The sequence below is a fragment of the Aspergillus wentii genome, assembly GCF_001890725.1.
Source record: "Aspergillus wentii DTO 134E9 unplaced genomic scaffold ASPWEscaffold_7, whole genome shotgun sequence".
In the NCBI taxonomy this organism is placed as follows: Eukaryota; Fungi; Ascomycota; class Eurotiomycetes; order Eurotiales; family Aspergillaceae; genus Aspergillus; species Aspergillus wentii.
In genome coordinates, this window is record NW_024467838.1 from 119429 (window position 1) to 138378 (window position 18950).

General features: G+C 47.4%; 6 protein-coding genes across 6 annotated transcripts; 2 read left to right on the top strand and 4 right to left on the bottom strand.

Moving 5' to 3' along the window:
* Positions 1 to 117: 117 nt before the first annotated feature.
* Positions 118 to 3798, bottom strand: clcA (putative C6 finger domain protein; the record flags this gene model as incomplete). Its single annotated transcript, XM_040837906.1, has 7 exons — positions 118 to 343; positions 397 to 931; positions 988 to 1190; positions 1244 to 1324; positions 1381 to 2841; positions 2903 to 3015; positions 3103 to 3798. 7 exons carry the CDS (start codon positions 3796 to 3798, stop codon positions 118 to 120), a joined length of 3315 nt encoding a protein of 1104 aa, XP_040685408.1.
* A 167-nt stretch (positions 3799 to 3965) lies between these two features.
* On the top strand, positions 3966 to 5074 carry ASPWEDRAFT_43688 (uncharacterized protein). The gene is made up of 2 exons (XM_040836083.1): positions 3966 to 4041; positions 4773 to 5074. Exons 1-2 carry the CDS (start codon positions 4002 to 4004, stop codon positions 4907 to 4909), a joined length of 177 nt encoding a protein of 58 aa, XP_040685409.1. The 5' UTR covers positions 3966 to 4001; the 3' UTR covers positions 4910 to 5074.
* Positions 5075 to 9446: 4372 nt separating this feature from the next.
* ASPWEDRAFT_628159 (uncharacterized protein) lies at positions 9447 to 9813 on the bottom strand. Its single transcript, XM_040838676.1, has one exon. The coding sequence runs from the start codon at positions 9723 to 9725 to the stop codon at positions 9519 to 9521; it is 207 nt and encodes a 68-aa protein (XP_040685410.1). The 5' UTR covers positions 9726 to 9813; the 3' UTR covers positions 9447 to 9518.
* A 1358-nt stretch (positions 9814 to 11171) lies between these two features.
* On the bottom strand, positions 11172 to 13499 carry ASPWEDRAFT_628489 (uncharacterized protein). The gene is made up of 3 exons (XM_040838678.1): positions 13378 to 13499; positions 11575 to 12974; positions 11172 to 11525 (listed from the first exon to the last, which is right to left on the bottom strand). The coding sequence occupies exons 1-3, from the start codon at positions 13403 to 13405 to the stop codon at positions 11280 to 11282; spliced, it is 1674 nt and encodes a 557-aa protein (XP_040685411.1). The 5' UTR covers positions 13406 to 13499; the 3' UTR covers positions 11172 to 11279.
* Positions 13500 to 15249: 1750 nt separating this feature from the next.
* Positions 15250 to 16584, top strand: ASPWEDRAFT_175059 (uncharacterized protein; the record flags this gene model as incomplete). The annotated part of the gene is made up of 1 exon (XM_040831310.1): positions 15250 to 16584. The coding sequence occupies one exon, from the start codon at positions 15250 to 15252 to the stop codon at positions 16582 to 16584; it is 1335 nt and encodes a 444-aa protein (XP_040685412.1).
* A 1136-nt stretch (positions 16585 to 17720) lies between these two features.
* ASPWEDRAFT_138882 (60S ribosomal protein eL19) lies at positions 17721 to 18936 on the bottom strand. The gene is made up of 4 exons (XM_040829381.1): positions 18875 to 18936; positions 18440 to 18709; positions 18179 to 18329; positions 17721 to 18050 (listed from the first exon to the last, which is right to left on the bottom strand). Coding segments are annotated over exons 1-4 (573 nt in total). The 5' UTR covers positions 18877 to 18936; the 3' UTR covers positions 17721 to 17900.
* Between the last annotated feature and the right edge of the window lie 14 nt (positions 18937 to 18950).

Genomic DNA, 18950 nt, shown 5'->3' on the forward strand with positions numbered 1-18950 from the left:
CTCTCTAATAAGAACCATGGCTAATGCATGGCCATGTGATATAAGATCATTCAAAATGGTTCCCCCCATCGGAGCCAGTGCAACGATCAGAGGGGAACGAGGGGCAACTAAAGCCATTCATATTGATGGCTCTGTTGAGAAACTTCCGGCTGGCTCTTGGAAAATCTTTTCGTAGATCTCAGTGAGAATCTTCGCATCTGCGCGCAGACTGGGAGAGATGTATTGGCTCCGGAGAAGGAAGTAGATGGTCCTCTTGAGTAGTCTCTCAAGAACAGTTCGGTCTACCAGTTCCGAGAGGTTGGACATGAATGTGGCAGAGAGAACCAACATGTTACCGAATTGCCTGTGAAGTGGTTAGCACTGGTAAAACACATATTGCTTGATATAGTCACGTACGCATGAGCAGTTCCGAAAATGTTCGTCACTACAGGACGTCCCTCAATACCATCAAATGCCTCCGTACTCAGGATTGCAGAGTCGACGCAGACTTTGCATGCTCTTCGGAGCTTTGTTGGGAGATCCCGGTAATGGTATGCAACCCCAAAGTTTCCATTGGAAGAGGGCGGCTGAGCCCGAGTGCTTGGCCCCATGTCACTCGATAATCGCATCATATTTGTAGCCCGCTGGCTATGTGTCATTGAGGGCGATACTTGCTGCGATTTAGATCCGGACATCGCAGATCCGGTAGGAGAGTCAACGGATGTGGACCGATCGTTCTGACCACCAAAATGCAATGCATGGTAGAGAAGCGGTCTGTGGATAATGTATCGTGCACCATAGTACTTGGCTCGCATCCGTGCCACATTGATCTCCTTAGACGGCGGGTCGGTATCTCTCCATTTCATCACCTCAGGCAAGCTACTTCTCCATAGTTCAAGGTTCATGCTTAGAATTTCCTGAACGTTCGAGGACCAACGATTCTGTCCTACTTCTATAGGAGACAATTAGCAACTCGCCCACAGTGGATAGGGCTAGGCAGAAACTTACTTTCAACCTTGTACAGGTCAGTATGAACCCGATTAAGGACCTTTCTAAGATGGATCTGGGCAGAATAGAAGAACATCATCATAGTGCTCGGTGCACAGATTTCATTCGGGAGACTGAGAGTAAATCGGCCCTTTGGCAAGGAGATGCGAGCCTCCGAGCGGGAAATTCCACTAGCTGGAAGATCGAGTTCCGCCAGAATATCACTGTATCACTTAGTATGGAAGCTACTTGAAATTCACAATCCACTTGGACATACCTTTCAAGCTGCAGACAAGTCCAGTATGCAAAATCATAAAGATCCTTCAGAGGACCATCCTGCATCTGCTCATAACGTTTCCTAAATTTCAGGTCAGAAAAGGCCAAAAAATCGATCCGGGGTAGCGCAGGACGTACGATCTCACGAGCACTTGACAGGCTCTAGCGGCCTGGTAGATCCATCCATGGCTCTGGAAGGGATGTGCCAGCTGTCCTGCGTACAGACCAGCCAACAACGCCGCTTGAACGTGAAGCAGCCCATTCGCACCCTGAAGGCTACCAAGAATCTGTGTCGCATACGCATAGTATGCTAGTCCAGGAATTACATCCAAGTTTCGCAGGTGTCGAGTGTCAGATCCGTCGCGACTTAACGACATCGAGCGCCCAGAGAGACCCTTTCGGCCATCAAGCATTGAGGGGGAAGGGAAGGCGTTGCTAGTCGGTGCGTAAAAGCTTCCTGACTGTGGAATGGCTGGATCAGATCCGGCGGGTGACAGGATGCTATTCGTAGGTGGACCGGGTATTCGCTCTTTCCGGAAGTCGACGGGAGTGTCGCGGACCGGACCTGGGACAGGAAGATCTCGCCATTCACAGATGCTGCCAACGGCGAGAACCAAGAGAATGATAGCATTATCGATTGACTTTTCGATTCGTCGTGTGTAATATCTTTCTGGTTTGGAACCAGGAGATGATTGAACGTCGCACCCGGCTCCTTGCAAGGTCTCGCAAGAGCGCTTCCGTTTCGCGCCCCGCGGGATTTCGCCCGCGTTGCTCATGATCGGGGTCGAACCAGAAGCCTTCTGGGGGCAGTATAGTTTAATGAAAACTTCGATCTTCTTTTCCAACTCATTTTGGTCAAGGAATGGATGAAGCTTTTGAATGTTGTCCATATAACACTGATGGTAGCGGCGCACCGTTTCGGGATCCGTGGTCAACACACCAGATTCCTCGAGACCATTGTCGCGCTTCGGCGGAGGTGCGGCTGCTGGGTTGCTCCAAGGTCCGCTGGGCGAAGCCCCATTATTATAGCTCTCATCCCAGACGGGAGTCGAATTCGACGGTGTCAGCAACATCCCAGTGTCCTCACTTGTATTATCCCCTTCACCCCGACCATACACACGAATCAGACCTCGCTCTTCCTCTAACTTCATCACATAATCCTCGTCGTATTCTCTCGGCCAAAGCAAACTTTTGATTGACGGCCAATGTAGTAACTTATGGGCTGCTGTTGTATGCTCCACGGGAATCGACAACTCTCCATCATCCTCAGCCTTGAGAGATTCCTCGGCGGGTTCAACACCGTCGACATCCTGTCCAACAATAAAAGGAACGTTTTCGTCTTTGGCCTTTGTCTCTCGCAAAGATTCGGGGGCGTCTGGCTTCAGCAGGCGAGCGGATGTCTGTTTCTGCGACGGTGGCCGGGCAGCCTCTTTGGTGGGTATAACCTTGGGTTCTTTAAGCTTGGATTCGGCGGAAAGCAGTCGGCTCAGTTGCGATCCTTGCTCGACCTGAATTGACTGTAATTGTGTCATGCGATCCTCCAGGCGATCCTCCAATTGCTGCATTCGGTCCAAAAGTAGCTGGGTTGCCTTTTCCTGTCTATATTGCCAAAAACACGTTAATTTCGCGTCCACTAAGTCGGGGTTTAGGCAACACGCACTTGTGAGGAGGCACTTCTTTGTAAACACATGTCAAGCCATTCTCCTTGCAGTGGCTACATGCCGGTCGCCCTTCATCACATTTCGCTTTCCTCGCTCGGCATTGGTCGCAGGCCTTCAATCACACGCAAAGACACTAGTGTCAGCCAAATTCCTTCGATGCAATCACTTCCAATGTGTGCCAGAGTTGAATCATGTTTACCTGTTGAGCTCGAGCAGCCTTTCGCTGGCGCATGCCCAAGGCTTGGTTCTGGTAGTAGCCAGCATCGTACGGGGTTGGGGTGTTTGGGATATGCGGGACTGGGGTTGTTGCATACTGCGTAGGCGGGATCGAGTGCGCAGGAAGGGGAGGTTCTCCATTGGGGTGTGGTTCTTGCGGTGGAAAGGACATGCGCGGGCGGAAATCCGGAGGCGCAGAATGGGGAGCAGCCTCATGGGGGGTTCCGTTCATCGGCCGGTAGTTCGGAGGCGGCAACGGATGTTCCGGGGGCGTATGGGTTGGGCCCGGGAGGCTGCTAGGTCGACCGTAGGGGCCGTCGGGAGGCAGTTGCGGCAGTTCTCGGTTCGGCATGATGGAATAATTATGAGAGGGCAAAGGAGGCTGGGGAGGGTTTGACGCCCGCCGTGGTTCCGCGGGGTGGGCATCATAGGCCGAGGGGTATGACGGACGCCATGCAGGCGGAGGCTCATACAAGCCATGTGCGCTGGGCGGACCATGCGATCCCTCGTGCGGTGGTATGCGATGCATCGGAAGGGGAGGAGGACCAGAGTAGGCGGAAGGAGGCTTTGGTTTTTCGTCCGTTGCGATGATTTCCATGATCGTAGGCCCGCTGCTGCGGCCGATGGAAGCAGATCGGCGATAATCCGCGGAAGGTTGACGATTCAGTAATATAGACATACAGTTATGAGGACATGATTAAATGTCCCAGACAAAAAAATCCAGCATAAGAAGAAAAAATAGGGTGGCCAATTGGTATGGCGGGCGTTGGGCACGAGTTGGAGGGAGCTGGAGGAGCTCTAAGGAAATTCCCGAAAGAGGCAATAAGCTGGTGCGTAAAGAAGCGTCTCGTATCGGGGAGTAGAGGAATGGTCAGGTCGAGAATGGAAAAAACGGTCGCACAGGAGGAAAACGAGAGAGAAGCTAGATAAGAAGAAAGATAAGAAAGATGGACCAGAGGAGATAATAGTAAATAATATAAACGAAAGGGAAATCAAGGAAAGAAAGAAGAAAAGCGAAGACGATAGGATAGAACAAAACAGGATAGGATAAGTTCAGTAGGGTCAGTGCAGAACACGAAGAGGTGGAAAAAGCAGCCAGAAAAGAGGGGAGTTGGCTAATCACAAGGAATCGCCAGAAAAGATGAAAAAGCACCGACTAGTACTTTTTTTTTTTTTTTTTTCTTTGGCACGGTTCAAAAGGAACAGGGGGGAGGGGTGTGAGTGCGAGGTAAATTAGAGCCGGAAGAATGACAAAATAGTAGAAGAGGCATGAAATAAAATACGACAGTACGCTGGCTCTGTCTTTTTCTTTTCTTTCTTCTTGGATATTTTTCCTTTTCTTTTCTTTTTTTTTTTTCTTTTTTTCTTCCCCCGATCAATCGGTAGTAAATAGTTAAGCCAAGCTGTCGGGTCGCCCGAGTGCGTAGATCCAAGGGGAAAAGAGAGTTAAAAGAGGAGTCAGATGGATGGGAGACAGGTGGAGATGTGCTGACAGGATGGTAATAAAATGGTAACAACCGTGATCAAGGATGACAACTATCCTGACAACCAAGAGGGGGAGAAGGGAATGAACGATGATGGGTGATGGGTGATGGTGATGGTGATGGTCTGGCGGAGAAGCTAAATGCCCCTCTTTCAAGTGGAGGAACTCACAGGTGATAGTAGTAGAGAGTACGATAGAATGGTTCCTACAGACGAGGAGAGAGAGAGACAAGAATCTCTGCTTCTGGGTCTTTTTTGTTTCTTTTCTTTCTTGGGTGTTTGTTTTCTTAACGCGCGCCACTCCCTGAGAACCCGAAATAAACCAGGTCAAGTCAACAAACCTGGAGAGGCCGGGATTTCCTGGTTATGAGGGATGGGAATGGAGGAAATACAAGCCACCCAAATTGACAGATCTTTTTTCCTTTTGGCGTGTAAGGGTTGTATGTAATAAAAAAAAATAAAAAGGAAAAAATGATAAAATAATAATAAATAAATAAAAAAAAAATTTTAAATGATCAGAAAAAGAAAAAGAAAAGCACTAACACCAAGATAGACAGAGAGCGACAGGTGGAGACGCAAACTGGATCAGTTGGTAGCTCGATGGAGCTGGGCTTATTTGGCTGTGCGGGACGGGCTGAAGGAAGACGAGAAGATAAGAGAGAGAGAGAGAGAGAGGAGAACGAAAAAAGAGAAGAGAAGAGAAGCTTTAAGCTATCCCTATCGATAGTCCAGTACTAGATGGATAATATCTCTGGGCTGGTAAAGGGATCAGACAGAAGATAGAGTGGGACAAGTTACCGTGCCCTTGGATGGAGATAGCCTGATCAGTTTGATTATCTTTCTGTCTCGGAGGCTGGCTTTGCGATAGTCTGACGGACTGAGACTTCCCAGGGAACTTGCGATCGGTGCCCAAAATCCGGAGTCTCTCGGTACTCTGGTTCTTTGGGCGTTTCTATTCTCGTATTGAGGGCAGAGGGACTGAAATATGGATATGGATGGGATATGAGTAGTATGGAGATGGAGATGAAGGACAAGAGGATGATCCGATCAAATCCAATAAAAGAAGGATCCAGAAAAGAACTACGGGACGGAGACAAACTGCCTGTCAAATATGATGTCGAAACGGTTGTTTGAAGAAGGCGAAAAAGGAAAGGGGGGGGGAGAAAAGAAAAAAAGAAAAAAGAAAAGGCAAAATTCCGTTGGAACTGGACTGGGCAGCAGCACGGAAGTTTACAGCTTGTGTACATCTGTTATTGTTGTTGTTGTTGTTATTATTATTATGATAGTGATTATTTTGATTCCTATCCAAGACGCGATTTGAGTTTATCCCATTCCCTTTGTTTGACTGCAAACTGATCTGTATTCTGTAGCAAGGGGTCTCTCTGTCTGTCGATGAGAATAATGTCTGTAGATGAAGTAATGTGGATACAGACAGTCGAAAATCATCCAAGTCAGAGAGGAGACGGTGAATGGACAGTGGACAGACAGATGTAATAGTCGGGCAGATCGCTGGAATAGTGTCTGAAGAAGAAGTGGACAAGCCACATCCACCTGACGCAGCCCGTCTGGGGATGAAATAATCATGATGTTTGACTTTGGGACTTGATGACGGTGTCACATACATATTCTGTCCAGGGGATGAAAACATCGTGTTCCATGGTTACCACTGAATAGTCTGGGTCAGGTACAGATACGTCCCATAGATAATCAGAATATATTTACTATCCAGATATTCTTCCTTAATGTACATACAGACTACAGAGAAGTACGTTACCTAGACATGCTATGGAGTATTGAGGATGAGTATTGTATTCGGATTACCATCGGAAAACACCATCCATGTGCCATACCATACATACACCGTACGGTCGCCACCCCTCGCAGTCCGCACTCAGCAGCCTTTTCCAACGTGGTACAGGAGGGGAAGATCGGGGTGTTTGAGCCTCATCCACAAACAAACAATCTAAAATCACTTTCTTCAGCTCACATCTTTTCGGTCTTCTTTCTTGTCCTGAGAGGCGAATTGATTTTTTGACTCTGGATGATCTTCGCAAGAGAGAGGGCAAAAGTAAAATAAAAAAAAAAGCAAGCAGACAGCTGGCCGCCAACGGGAGTGGAGTCTACACATAATAACCAACCACCTCACCTCCTCTCAAAATTGGGCGTGATTAGTAGCAACACTACGCCAGACTAACTAAGCCGACTACGATGGATAGAGTGTTAGGTAGTCAAGATGCTTTGGTTTCGGAGAAAAGGAGGGGCAAAAGTGGATGGTCGGCAGGTCGTGATGGATCAACTATTCCGACTACTTAATCTGCTCAGATGGATTGCCAACCACCAGCCGCCTGACCTCCAGAAATCCAGAGGGGTTGTTTTCTATGATGTAGGATTAGGATTCCTCTTTTTTCTCTAACTATCCACAATCCACATGTTTTTTTTCAGTTCCACCCCGTCTTCTCCGTTCCCTCACTTCTGACGTCCTCACTTCCTCTCCAGAAAACCCCGAAAATCATGCTCGAATTCTTCTCCCGTGTCGATCCACGGTTACCATGATCCCGTCTCCTGGAATCATCCGTCGGGTGGCGGCATAAAATTCAAATCAAATCATGGAGACTTAAGGTAACTTGGTGTGGTGAAATGTTCGCTGGATCTTACACACACACACACACACACACACACACACACACACACACCCGAAGACTCATCTGAAAAATCCGGAGTCAACATGTTGTGTCATGGAGAATGCATATCTCTCAGCCAGTGGATTGGATTGACTCGCTTAGGCCCCTGAATCACCTGCAAGGTCGGGTCTACCGATACAGGTCTGTCTATGTCTGTATGCTGGTAAGCTGAGGGTGTACATGTACACAGACACACACACACTGCAAGGGATGGATAGCCCTGCACAGATCACATGTTCCATCCATGAGGGGATATGCCAGTATGTCCCTGGTCGTGTCACTCGAAATGCTCATGGATGCCATGGTAAAGGTAGCATTCAAAGGAAATCAAGGCTGTCTTACAGGGCAACCAGTAGGTAGGAAACTGCATATTTCTCCATGCTGGCTCAAGGCAAAATCGTCACGAGCCAATATTCCCATGTATGTACATCATGCGGTGTACAGGCTATCTGATCCCATGGAGTACACCGTATCTTCACGCCATCAGTAATATCCATCCTTGACGATATTATTAGCCGATTAATCCTTGTTCCATATGTATAATAACCGCCAACTATACACCGCAACACAGGGTTGCATACCTGGTAGCCATAAGGCTACCATACTACAGTACAATGAGTAATACGAATACAACCAGTAACCATCCTACGTACAGTCGTACACTATTACTCCATACAGAGTACTCCATAACTCATAGGTTAACACCTCCTGAATCCAAAAACTAAAGCTGAATGTCAAAGTGAGGCGAATATTCCAATTCTCCAATGACAGCGGGGCAGCCCGCTTTCTCCGACTCCGGACGCGTTGACGGGGGATCGTGATAAAGGAGGTTGGGAGATCATCAGCGGATGAGTGGATATTGAGCTGAATACAACGACACAGAGTATATTATTGAACTATAGACAGTAGCCAGTACATGGTTAATTACGTCGGAGGACACCGTACTGAAGTTGATTAAGGCTGATTCGCAGACAATGCAGACGCCATCAAACTGGTGATACTTAATCGACCACTATGAAACCAGATCATCCTGGGGAATGGCAAATAGCATTGCAGAAATGGACACGGAGTTGCATACTCTATGTGGTAGTTTTGATCGACGCGTGACACTGAATACAAGTGCAGTATAGGTACAGGATACTATACAGAACAGTATGTTTCTAAGTTCTCTCATAAGGCAACGTATTCTATACGCACCGTTGTCCATAAGGCATTGACTAGTTGATAATGATATCTGATGAACATGGCTCGAGTACGTGCTTGGACCGTGGAGTGGTCCATGTGCTAACTGTCTTTTGATATCAGCATATCTTCTACAGTATCATTTGAAGCCATATTCAATACATTAGACTCCTTACTCCGATGGAATCGGTCTGTCTTGAAATCGATACGATCGTGGTCTGATTCTACAGAGCCATAGAAGGTAACCGCATATTAGATCGATCGTGCATGTGAGACTGGCATGAAGAACTGGAGAAGTGTGGAATCAAGTAAGCCAGAGACAGATGCAGTCAGGGGTTTACTTTGATATCAGACTAGTCAGGAGGCAACTGATCTATCGACAATTGCAGGCGTACTTTATACTTGTGTGCAGAGATAGCGTAAGACAACACCATCAGTCTAGACCATGGAGGATGTTCCATACAGAAGTACTACTATTCAAAACTAACAGCTTCATTTATTGTCAATCCGTCCATGCATTCATCCCACGGGCCTGGTTAATGGGACCGGGAGGCTTAAACATGCTTTCGGGGAGGTTGGGAAATGGGTCGCATCGACATGACAGCGCGGGGTCCAAAACTGTCGACATTTCTGTTTCTTCCGTATGGAGTAACAGAGTAACACTTCATCATAAATCATCATTCCAAGATCAGGTTTGGGGGCCTCGGCAATCATCTTTTCTTTTTCTGGAACTTGCTGATCTATCACATTTCCACCGGTCTGGAACCTCCCTTTTTCTTTTTCTTTTTTTATTTCCGCACACACAACCCATCGTGGTCGCACCGAGTATCTCCGCGAGGGATTTAGTAGGGATTTGGCAGGGATGTTGTGCAGGAGAAGAAAATACAATAAACGATGATGATAATAAATGACTCCACGGAGGATATGCCTAGATGGGATGGGTTGATTGTTGTGGATGGGCAACTGTCATGCAATCGGGATGATTTACAGCGGTCCACCGGATTGTATACATATGCCATACGTACGCCTTATTGCCTACGTTATTCCAACTACTTTAGCTTGTCTTTGATATGAATTCACCAGCGAATTGATTATACAGAACAGAATGGCATTGACAGCTATGACTGCAGCAGGCAAGATTTGGCAACTGTGACAGGGTTGAATGCAACCGTCCAAACCAGCCATCCAATAATGGCTGCGAGATGAACGGACAGCAAAAGTGATCAGCATTATGTGGACAAAGCGTTGCGAGACCTGTCATGGCCAAGATGAGGTTTATGCTTTTGTCCAGTTATGCTGTTTTGCGCACTGATGAAACGCTCGTTGCAGTACCTACTTGGTCTTTGTATGGAGACAATGCTTCGTTAATCAATGCCGTTGTCTTGATAAACGATGAAATCCTGGATAAAACCATGATATCAAAAGTACTTCCCCTGATCATCGACATACGATCCCCCTAAAGTAAAAAAAAAAATTAATAAAAAAATTAAAAAAAAAAACCTCTCCTTGAAATAATTCGGATACATTCTCCGACTCCATGGCTATCCAATCCAGATACTTTCTATATCGGTGCGTCTCCAGCATCGGCTGCCATCTGCCGATCAGAGCTTCACTTTTCCCCCTGCTGTGACTGGCTGCCTCAGTTCTGATGAGGCTGACGTATTCACAACATACATACATATGAATATTGACTATCGAGTCAGCTGTGGCCCCCCCTTCCTCCTACTCCATGGTTTCTTCTTTCTATAGTCACTCCGTATAGTTCTATAACTCGTCCATGGCGTTGGGTAAACGGCCCGCACCGCATCCGGGGGCGAGGAAAAAGAAGCAATTGTCCTCCGTATAGCATCAAGTAAAAGTACTGTATGTATTGACGATTTTGCAATTTCACCTCTCATTACACAGCAAGTGATATTTCACAACTCAAATCCAAACAGGATTTATCCATGTCGCATGCATCTCGTTCTGGTTCATAGAATCTCACCCATCATCCCCATCTCCCCTCAAGCTTTGTCCCTCGCGTTATACACCCATTCATGGCTATTCTGTCGTACAGATCGGGGCACTCTCGCGCCCTTGGTTGGGTGAGTCTTTTATATATCTTCCGTATTTATACATAATTCATCTTTATATATCCATCTATTATTGTTATTCTATATATCTTTTGTCTCTATGTATATAAAACCCAAAACCCCCGCATCAATAATCGACTCATCTATTTGAAATCATTCATTTGCCTTCTTCCCTTTTCCTCTTTCTCTCTCTCCCTCTCTTTCCACCCCTCCATCTACTAGTCAGGCAGCCTTCTATCTAAAATCTAATCGTATCACACTCAGATGCACCAATCAATTATCCCGGATCTCTTCCATCTAGCTTACCGTTCCCGTCGCGACATCGCATGCCTCTTCCGATAGTCTGGTATTGGCGGCACACCCCCTCCACCCAGAATCTGGTCCCGACTCGTATGTATGCAATGGTGCAATCCAGCTATCTATGCATGTACTTGGACTTGGACCATGCGTACATGTCATATTGGCTGTTGGCGTATCATCCAGTTGTGGGTGACTGGGTGTGGAGGCTCGGCCACGGTGTTATTTGAAATTATGAATCCTTCAGAGGGGGTCGTAATATAATCCTACCGTGAAAGTAAAAATTTGTTTTCTTTTCTTTTTATTTTTGCTCCCTCGGCATGTGATAATGAATGGTATTGTTCTTGGTTAATGGTTACCTGCTATTCTATCCATCCAATCAAGGTGATTATCTTAATATATCCAAGGATTAGGTATATACGTGTAACTATCGAATAATATCACGTTCAAGGCTTTCGCACGGAGTGATGGAATATTCCCCAGACACCTTCGAATGCTTCAATACGGTCTTTCACATCAAACAGATTATACCATCGTGTCCGGCGCAACTTCAATACATGCCATGGCTGGTCTGGTACGTCGGACACTGCCGGGAAGTCGCTACTCCCTGTAGTAACTATATCAAGATATCGACGGTGGACTCGTAAATGCAGAATCGCAAGGTGGTGGTTGATAGATGACAGCATATATATCTAATTCCATGTTAGTCATTCCTCTTTCCTGGTCTTGCAGGTAGCTTACATCGTCAAATGCACTCTCCCGGTTCTTCCCAAGCTGAATATATCGCATTCTCCTATCCCACAGACTGGGTCCGGGTTGGACAAGCTTCCACTTTTCATTGTTTGTCAGTTTCCGAGGAGCCCCCGGTCGACGCGATGCCGTAAAGGGATGGTCGAATTTGGAGCGTTTGCGCGCCTTCATAGTCTCCGCCGTAGGTTTGTCCTCCTCATTGCTGGTCTCTTCCTCCATTCCATCGTTTGGTGCACCACCCCATCGAGGTGTCGTCGTCCACCACTGGCCCTCACCCGGTCTGACTTCAGTCGAGCCCTCTCGTGCTCGTTCTTGTGCTGCCAGAAGCATACCGCCAACTTCACGGTAGATATCGCTAATCTCTCCTATCCCTGAGCCAGGGGCTTCCTCTGGTCCGCGGAATGATGTCTCAGTCCGACATTGTGCAACTAAAATAGGTCCTTCCATGATGCCACTTCGAGCCAGCTGTCGGTCCTTGGGGGATCGAGCGGAGAAAAAGGAATGTCGAACGGGGAACAGCATGGACTTGACGGTCAGTCTCGGGGGAATCATTGGAACTGTGACCTGGCACCCAAAAGGCCAGGCAGCCATTTCGGCAAATGCCCGGATAGTTTCGTCACGGGCATCCTCTGGCATTTCGCTACCGGTGCCGTGACGGCGTCCAGTATACACAGCAACTGATGGCCGTCCTGATTCTTCCTCGGGCTGAGGTTTGTCACCAGCGGCTTGTGTGGCTGGAGGATTGTCAACCTCCATGGACGTGTCTGATTTCTCAGCTCCTTTGGAAGCCTGGATTTGGTCATCTACCTGCATCTTGTCCCCCGTTTCCTCATCTGGCGTTTGTCGTGGTGTGGCAGGGCGTTCGTAGTAATTATCCAGGCTAGTGTCCCAATACTGCGCCATTCGTTCCAGTCCTGTCCAGAATTTTCTCGTTTGGGTCACTCGAACCCGTTGACGACCCTCGCGAGGGGCCAACCTCCCAACCTCTCGAAACGCATCATCATTGTCCAACAACAGTTCATTTTTCACAACCTCAAACCTCTCATTTGATGGATATGGGTTTTGGTTTTCCATCAGAATCGGCTCATCTGCAGGATCCCTGGGAGGAGCATTTTCCCACGGCAACGGCGGAGATGAACCCTGGCAGGCCTCTGGAACGATATGCGAAGCAGGAATATCCGATTCCACTTTGAGATTAAGAGACCTGAATCTTTCTGCGGAGATATCCTGGGGCCTTTTGATCGAGGCTAGATCGTGATATAGGTCATCCAAGGTGCATTCGGCTTCATTTTCGGTGGCATCCAAGAGGTTGTATACAGGGAAATCAAGCGGCGTCGCAGCAGATGGGGGCTGACGTTCCTTGTCGGGCTCGGTGCCCACCGAAGGCGCGCCTATAATTATCAGTTGCTTGTTTCAATATCTTTATCCGGTGATTTTATGAAGCGCGAGGTCGCAGGCTAACCTGGGAGCAAGCATCACCAAGAACAGCGAGGATTTTCAGCGAAAACCACCAGACCAGTTGCGAAGTAGCTCTAAGAGTTCCAGTCTGGAAAGTTCGCCTAGCAAAAAAGCATGAGGGGATATGGTTTAGGAACGTAGAGCAAACCCCCGGAGGTCTCCGCGCCTAATCTGCAAAGGCCATAGGGTAGATATTATCATTCATCTCATGCTTTTCAGTAATGAATCATGGTCATTACAAGCGAGGGTAAATTGAAAATCATGGAATAAAATGACAACATAGCCCATGGCTGACACGGGCGGGTAGCAGGTGGATTGGAAGAGGGGAGTCCTTACTCAGCGTAGCAGCCCAAGCGCCAAACATGATCCGATGTCTTCAATAGACAAAACTCTTGATCACAGTAAATTGCTCAAGATGAAGGCAGGTAAGTAAAGAGATGGGGAGCAGGTGATCATGTGCTTGTGCTCTGAGCTTGGAGTGGCTGAGGGGTAAACGTTAAGACGGGATGCGAAGAGTCGGAGAAGATTTCCTGAGCCAGCCAAGGAAATACACTAATATGCGAGATGTTGAGTGTTGAAAAAAAAGGAAGAGAGACAGAAACCGAAGAGCAAAGCAGCAAAAATGGTATGTTGACAGTACTTTGACGATGACCTGATTCCGATCATTTGCAGTTGTTGTTGTTCTTCTGATGGAGTCAAACGTTTTCTTTTAGGGGACTTTTTGGGTTCCAGCGGGACTCGCATCGGGCCGTGCGTATTTACTATGAAGTGCTACTGGACAATGCAAGAACATATTCTGATGTATTGTTTTGTTTTGAAAGGCACAGTAAATGCAAATCACCAGGATGTATTGATAAAACCCAGCCTGTCAAAATACTCTGTACCGTAGTCATGTACACATCGTTGTAAGAGCATTCTTGACTAGTCAGAGGTGGGGTATCTGCCACTCCAGCTAATAATGAGGCGATCGCTCTACCCATTAGAATTAAATAGACAAACCCTACCGCTGAACCCTATTCCAAATACTGATCCAAGCTCGGAGACGCTGCACTCACCACTCGCTTATTTCTGCATTTTTGAGGCTGTATTATTGCTGTGATTAATGCGCTTGTCATGATTGTCGATGCACGTGACACCCAATGGAGACAGTCGGACCGAACACACCTGAGTCAGCGGAATACCATCACATGATATCACATGACACTATACCACGCCTTTCCCCATACGGCAATGCCTCCTCATCTGGCGCTTCAACCAACTCTCGACTGCTGCTTTGCTATCTGTCTGAAACCGCCATCTCCCCAAAGATTGGTCGAAACGAGAATCATGGTTCATTGCTATACAGAAGTACTAACCGCCATGTGAAGTTTATGTTTCTGGGCGCCCACATAGCCAATATGCGCCCGTTCTCTGTCGCTTCCCCCTCTGACGGTCGATCACACCTGGGGGCTTCTGGCAGGGGCTGTCCTGACTGGTGTGTCCCAAAGTACTACATACCAGGCCATCACATCCATTTCGGAAAAGGGATTGGATAGTCTCAATGGCATTTGTTTCATCTTCGGCTTGGTGCGTGCTCAAGTCTTCAGATACCAGAGGGGAAACAGCCCCTACAATCATGATAATATTATGGTGATAGTTCTCCGCACTTAGGAGAAGCGCCTGAGACGACAACTCGAATGATCCTAATCACTCGGGGTCAGCCTGAGCACTTTTTTCTTTTCTCTCTTTTTCTCTCTTTCGATGAATCATTTTTTATTTATTCTCATGACTGTCGATAATGATAATTCAAACCTGTTTTCTTCTTTGTCAGATGTGATACAATCAATCCACATGGGTTTCCTATATGCTCCATCTGCCTCACACCACTCCAATCCTGAAACAGAAGAATTCAACTCGGGCCAACGCCTCTGACGACTATTGTCATGGATCAGTTCGGTTGTGCTCTGTCTCTTCTCACCATTATTTGACCTAGAGAAACGAAAAAATGAGGGTCTAGAATGCTGTCAAACTCTTCGATCGTCCACACTGGTTTATTCCCTTGGTTCATAGTCCATTCTCATCCCTGCCCATCAGCGGCACCTTCGACCCTGCAATATCTATCCATATTTCCCATATACTTGCCCTCGATGCAATAGACTCGAGTGTCGTCTCGGTTTCCTATTCTAGTACTGTCATTGCAGCCGTCATACAGCCTGCGGGCTTGGCGAGATGTCAGATCCATCTATCATCTTCTTCAAGGGCTTGAAATGCACCAAAGTCCCTCGAATATCACCCGTGGCAGCGACGACACGTTCATCCTCCGGCTCTTCAGCTCTTCCCGTTGAGCCAATTCCCATCACAGCTTCCTCGGCGTCGAATATCACATTACAAACACCTGTGTCAACCTCTGATCCGACTTCATTTATTGAGACTTCGTTATCCACGAGTTCTTCGACATTAGAAAGGCCTTTAAATACATCAACAACATCATCTCTGACCCAACAAAATACAATCAGTACAACGTCAGCACCGCCTCTGACTACTTCGTCTACTACATTCACAACCACACCTACAGCCACATCAATTCATGAGCCTTATTCTCCATCAGAATCACGGAACTCGTCCAGCTCTAGCATTCTGGTGTCTTCCGGTAGCATTGAACACCCTTCCCCGCTGCTCATTTCAATTACAACAGAGTCGAAGTCAGTGTCGTCGAGTTTAGGAACACACAGGGTCTTTTCTACCAATTCGCCAACGGCAACAGGACATGTTGCCGGAGCCAATCCATCGAAAACTCCGTCAGATGGACTAGGGTATAGTAACTCGAATAATACTCTTCGCACTGTTCTCGGCAGCGTTCTGGGTGCGCTGGCTTTTTTCGCACTCATACTTTTGGCATGCTTCCTTGTGTATCGTCACAGGCGGCGAAAATCTCGCAGCACCGCAAACTTAGGTGGCAGTGAGACACTGCTACTGAATGGTCGAGGTTCTGCGGCTTCTTCAGCTATGACACATGGGCGCTGCCAGTCGGATACCTCTTCCCACTCTACTCGTTCATCTATGCATTCGCATATGCGTAATTTCTCCGGGGCGCCGGCGCCACCCAGGTCAGCTCGAGTCGAAAATCCCTTCTCCGACATGCAAGAGATACAACATGAAAAATTCGGTCCTCATGGCATGTTTGGTACAGTTCAAGATCCGTTCGCCGATCCAGAGCCCAACAGGGGGCCACCATCCATGAGGCAGGCTTCTCTATCTGAACCAAGGCTTCAGCCAATCCAAAAGATGGTGACAACAATCTCTGGTCTGCAATTCAGTTCAGATCAGGCGTCTCTGTGCAGCAGTGACCAGAGCTATGGTAGCACCATTATTCTCCCCGGAAGAAGCAGCTTAGGGAGCCTTCAAGGGGCTCGCTATCAACTTTCAATCTCGGAACCGAGGTCAGCTAGACAGCGCGACTCGTTTGCGCGGGTTAGCACACGAAGTGATCCATTTGATTTGGAACTTCCTCAGAGCGCAATGCAGAGAGACACTTATTTTCCAATCAGAGAGGACCGGGTATAGCTACCAGGCAACAACCGCTGTCTTGTTTGACTGTAACTTCAAGGTGGAACTACCTGTTTGTGGTCATAAATGATATGCAATACGAGATATGAGCCATGAGGATTTCATGCGTGGTTACGCGTACCTATATGTTGGGGCTTTATGGGTGGAACTCTGCTTTTATAGACCAACTGGTTTGGTATAATAATTGTAGGGATTATTATTGTCTAGTATTTTATGCAAAAGAATTTATAATGGTATTTGGTTAGAAATCTTCAAATGTAATATCTCCTCTCAGATACCTGAGACTTTCTAGAAGATTTACCAGTCCTCTATATAGATTAAAAATCTTCGCAACATGTTGACCTATAACAAGGACACCCACAAGGTGAACGATATAGCAAAGTTAGTAGGCTAGAGATCTTGAATAGGAGTATGAAAATACAAGTTGCTTGAAATGTATACCGTTGCGGTAATATCTAATTCGTGATACTGTGGTTCGTCTGCAGATTTCACAAGAACTGCATGTAAGTGTAGATATACTCGTGATCGATATGTTGTCATCCACTCAAAATATATTTCCACTATGATGCAAGGGGAATCACATCAACCCACAGAAAATAAAACACAACCATATAAAAAAAAATGAAATCCAATAATTGATGAATGGAACATGGTAATAAAAGGCCCCTGGATTATTATATAGAGCTATTTTTGTTGAGGAATTTACATTATATCTTGGTGCATCCCCCCGCGCGATAAAAGACTTGCAGATTCCAGGCTACAATTCTAAGACTACACCCCACTTAGGTTGGAGATGAACGTTCCTTAAAACCGTTGATTACTAGGTAGTGATACCGTAAAGCATACTCCGTATAAGACTCATAAGTCGACTGAACAATCACATTACAAACCGAGATGATCCTAGTGTGATATTCAGTAGTAAGACGTTACGACATTAAGTAGAAAACAGCCTGAGATGGACCAAGGAAGGTTGAAAGGAAAAACATCCGGGACTTGGTTGGGATGGTTGGATGGAAGCAGGAGAAATGCAATAAATCAAAGTTTCATATCACACAGAGCGCCATGCCATTTGACTTGTTTTAATTTTTTGATGTTCTTTTTCTGTCGGTCATGAAAAGAAAAAGAAACGCATTTTTTGCTGTTTCCGACCCTCCCCGGATTGCCAGGTTCCCGATATAAAAGCCGTCCCGGACGAAATTCAAGCCATCGAGGCAGACCGGGAGAGAAAAACAATATGGCCGACCTGTTACCCTCTGGCTGATTGATTCCTCCCGAGTTCAACCTCCGCACCGCCAAAAAACATCAAAGGATTTTTACTCCTGCTCGCCAGCGGCCAGAGCGTTGCGCTTAGCCTCAACACGCTCCTGTCTCCGCTCACGGAGGGCCTTGTTCTTAGCACGCTTGGCGTCCATCTCCTCCTTGAGAACACGTTCACGGGCTCTCTCAGCCTTGGCCTTCTGGATCTGTTTCGGGGAAAGATATCAAGTCAGCTCGCAAGTTCCATCACGATGATTATATATTGTTGCCGCAATGCCCCTCAGTGGGGCAATGTTTTCGATGACATCCGAGATATTGGTGACCAAGAACTTACGTGTTCAACGAGAGCACGCTTGTGCTTGAAGGTGTTACCCTTGCTCAGGTGGTAGAGCTCGTGGTAGAGGTGCTTGTCGATCTTGCCAGAGGCACGGTAGCGGACAAGGAGGCGACGGAGGACACGCATGCGGCGCATCCAGAGGAGCTCGCTAAAGACAATCCATCAGCAAAACGGTTCCCTCACAGTAGCATATCCCGAGCCACCCGTGGATGGGAGTAGAATGACGAGCGAAAAGGTGTCGATTAGGCGTGTCCATACCTGGGCATACGAGCGTCCTTGGTACCCTTGCGCTTACCCAGACCTCTGTGTCTACCGATTCTGCGGGCTGCGTTGAGCTCACGGGCACGAGAGCGGGAGTGCATGGTGACGGGCTTGCGGATGATGAGGCCATCGCTGACGAGCTTGCGGACGGTCTGACGGGAGTTGGCGTTGGAGATTTCGCTCATCTCATTGGGGTCGAGCCAAATCTTGCGCTTGCCGCAGCCCACCACGGACGCGGCGAGGCGCTTCTGGGTGCGAAGGTTGACCCTGTTGAGCAAAAACACTCGGTCAGCATGAGGCCAAAATCGGGAGACCTGGAGAAAAAATGGTGCCACAGGTCGTTCGGAGGGGCATGATCATGGGAAGAAAAAAGCTCCAAGAGCAGTATTTCCCCCTCAATGAACAATTTCGGATTCTGGAGATGAAACTCACATCTTGATGTCGGCGTGTCGACGGTCGTTGGCGGATGATGTTCGTTGCACTCGTCGACGGGTAGAATTCCCAGGTG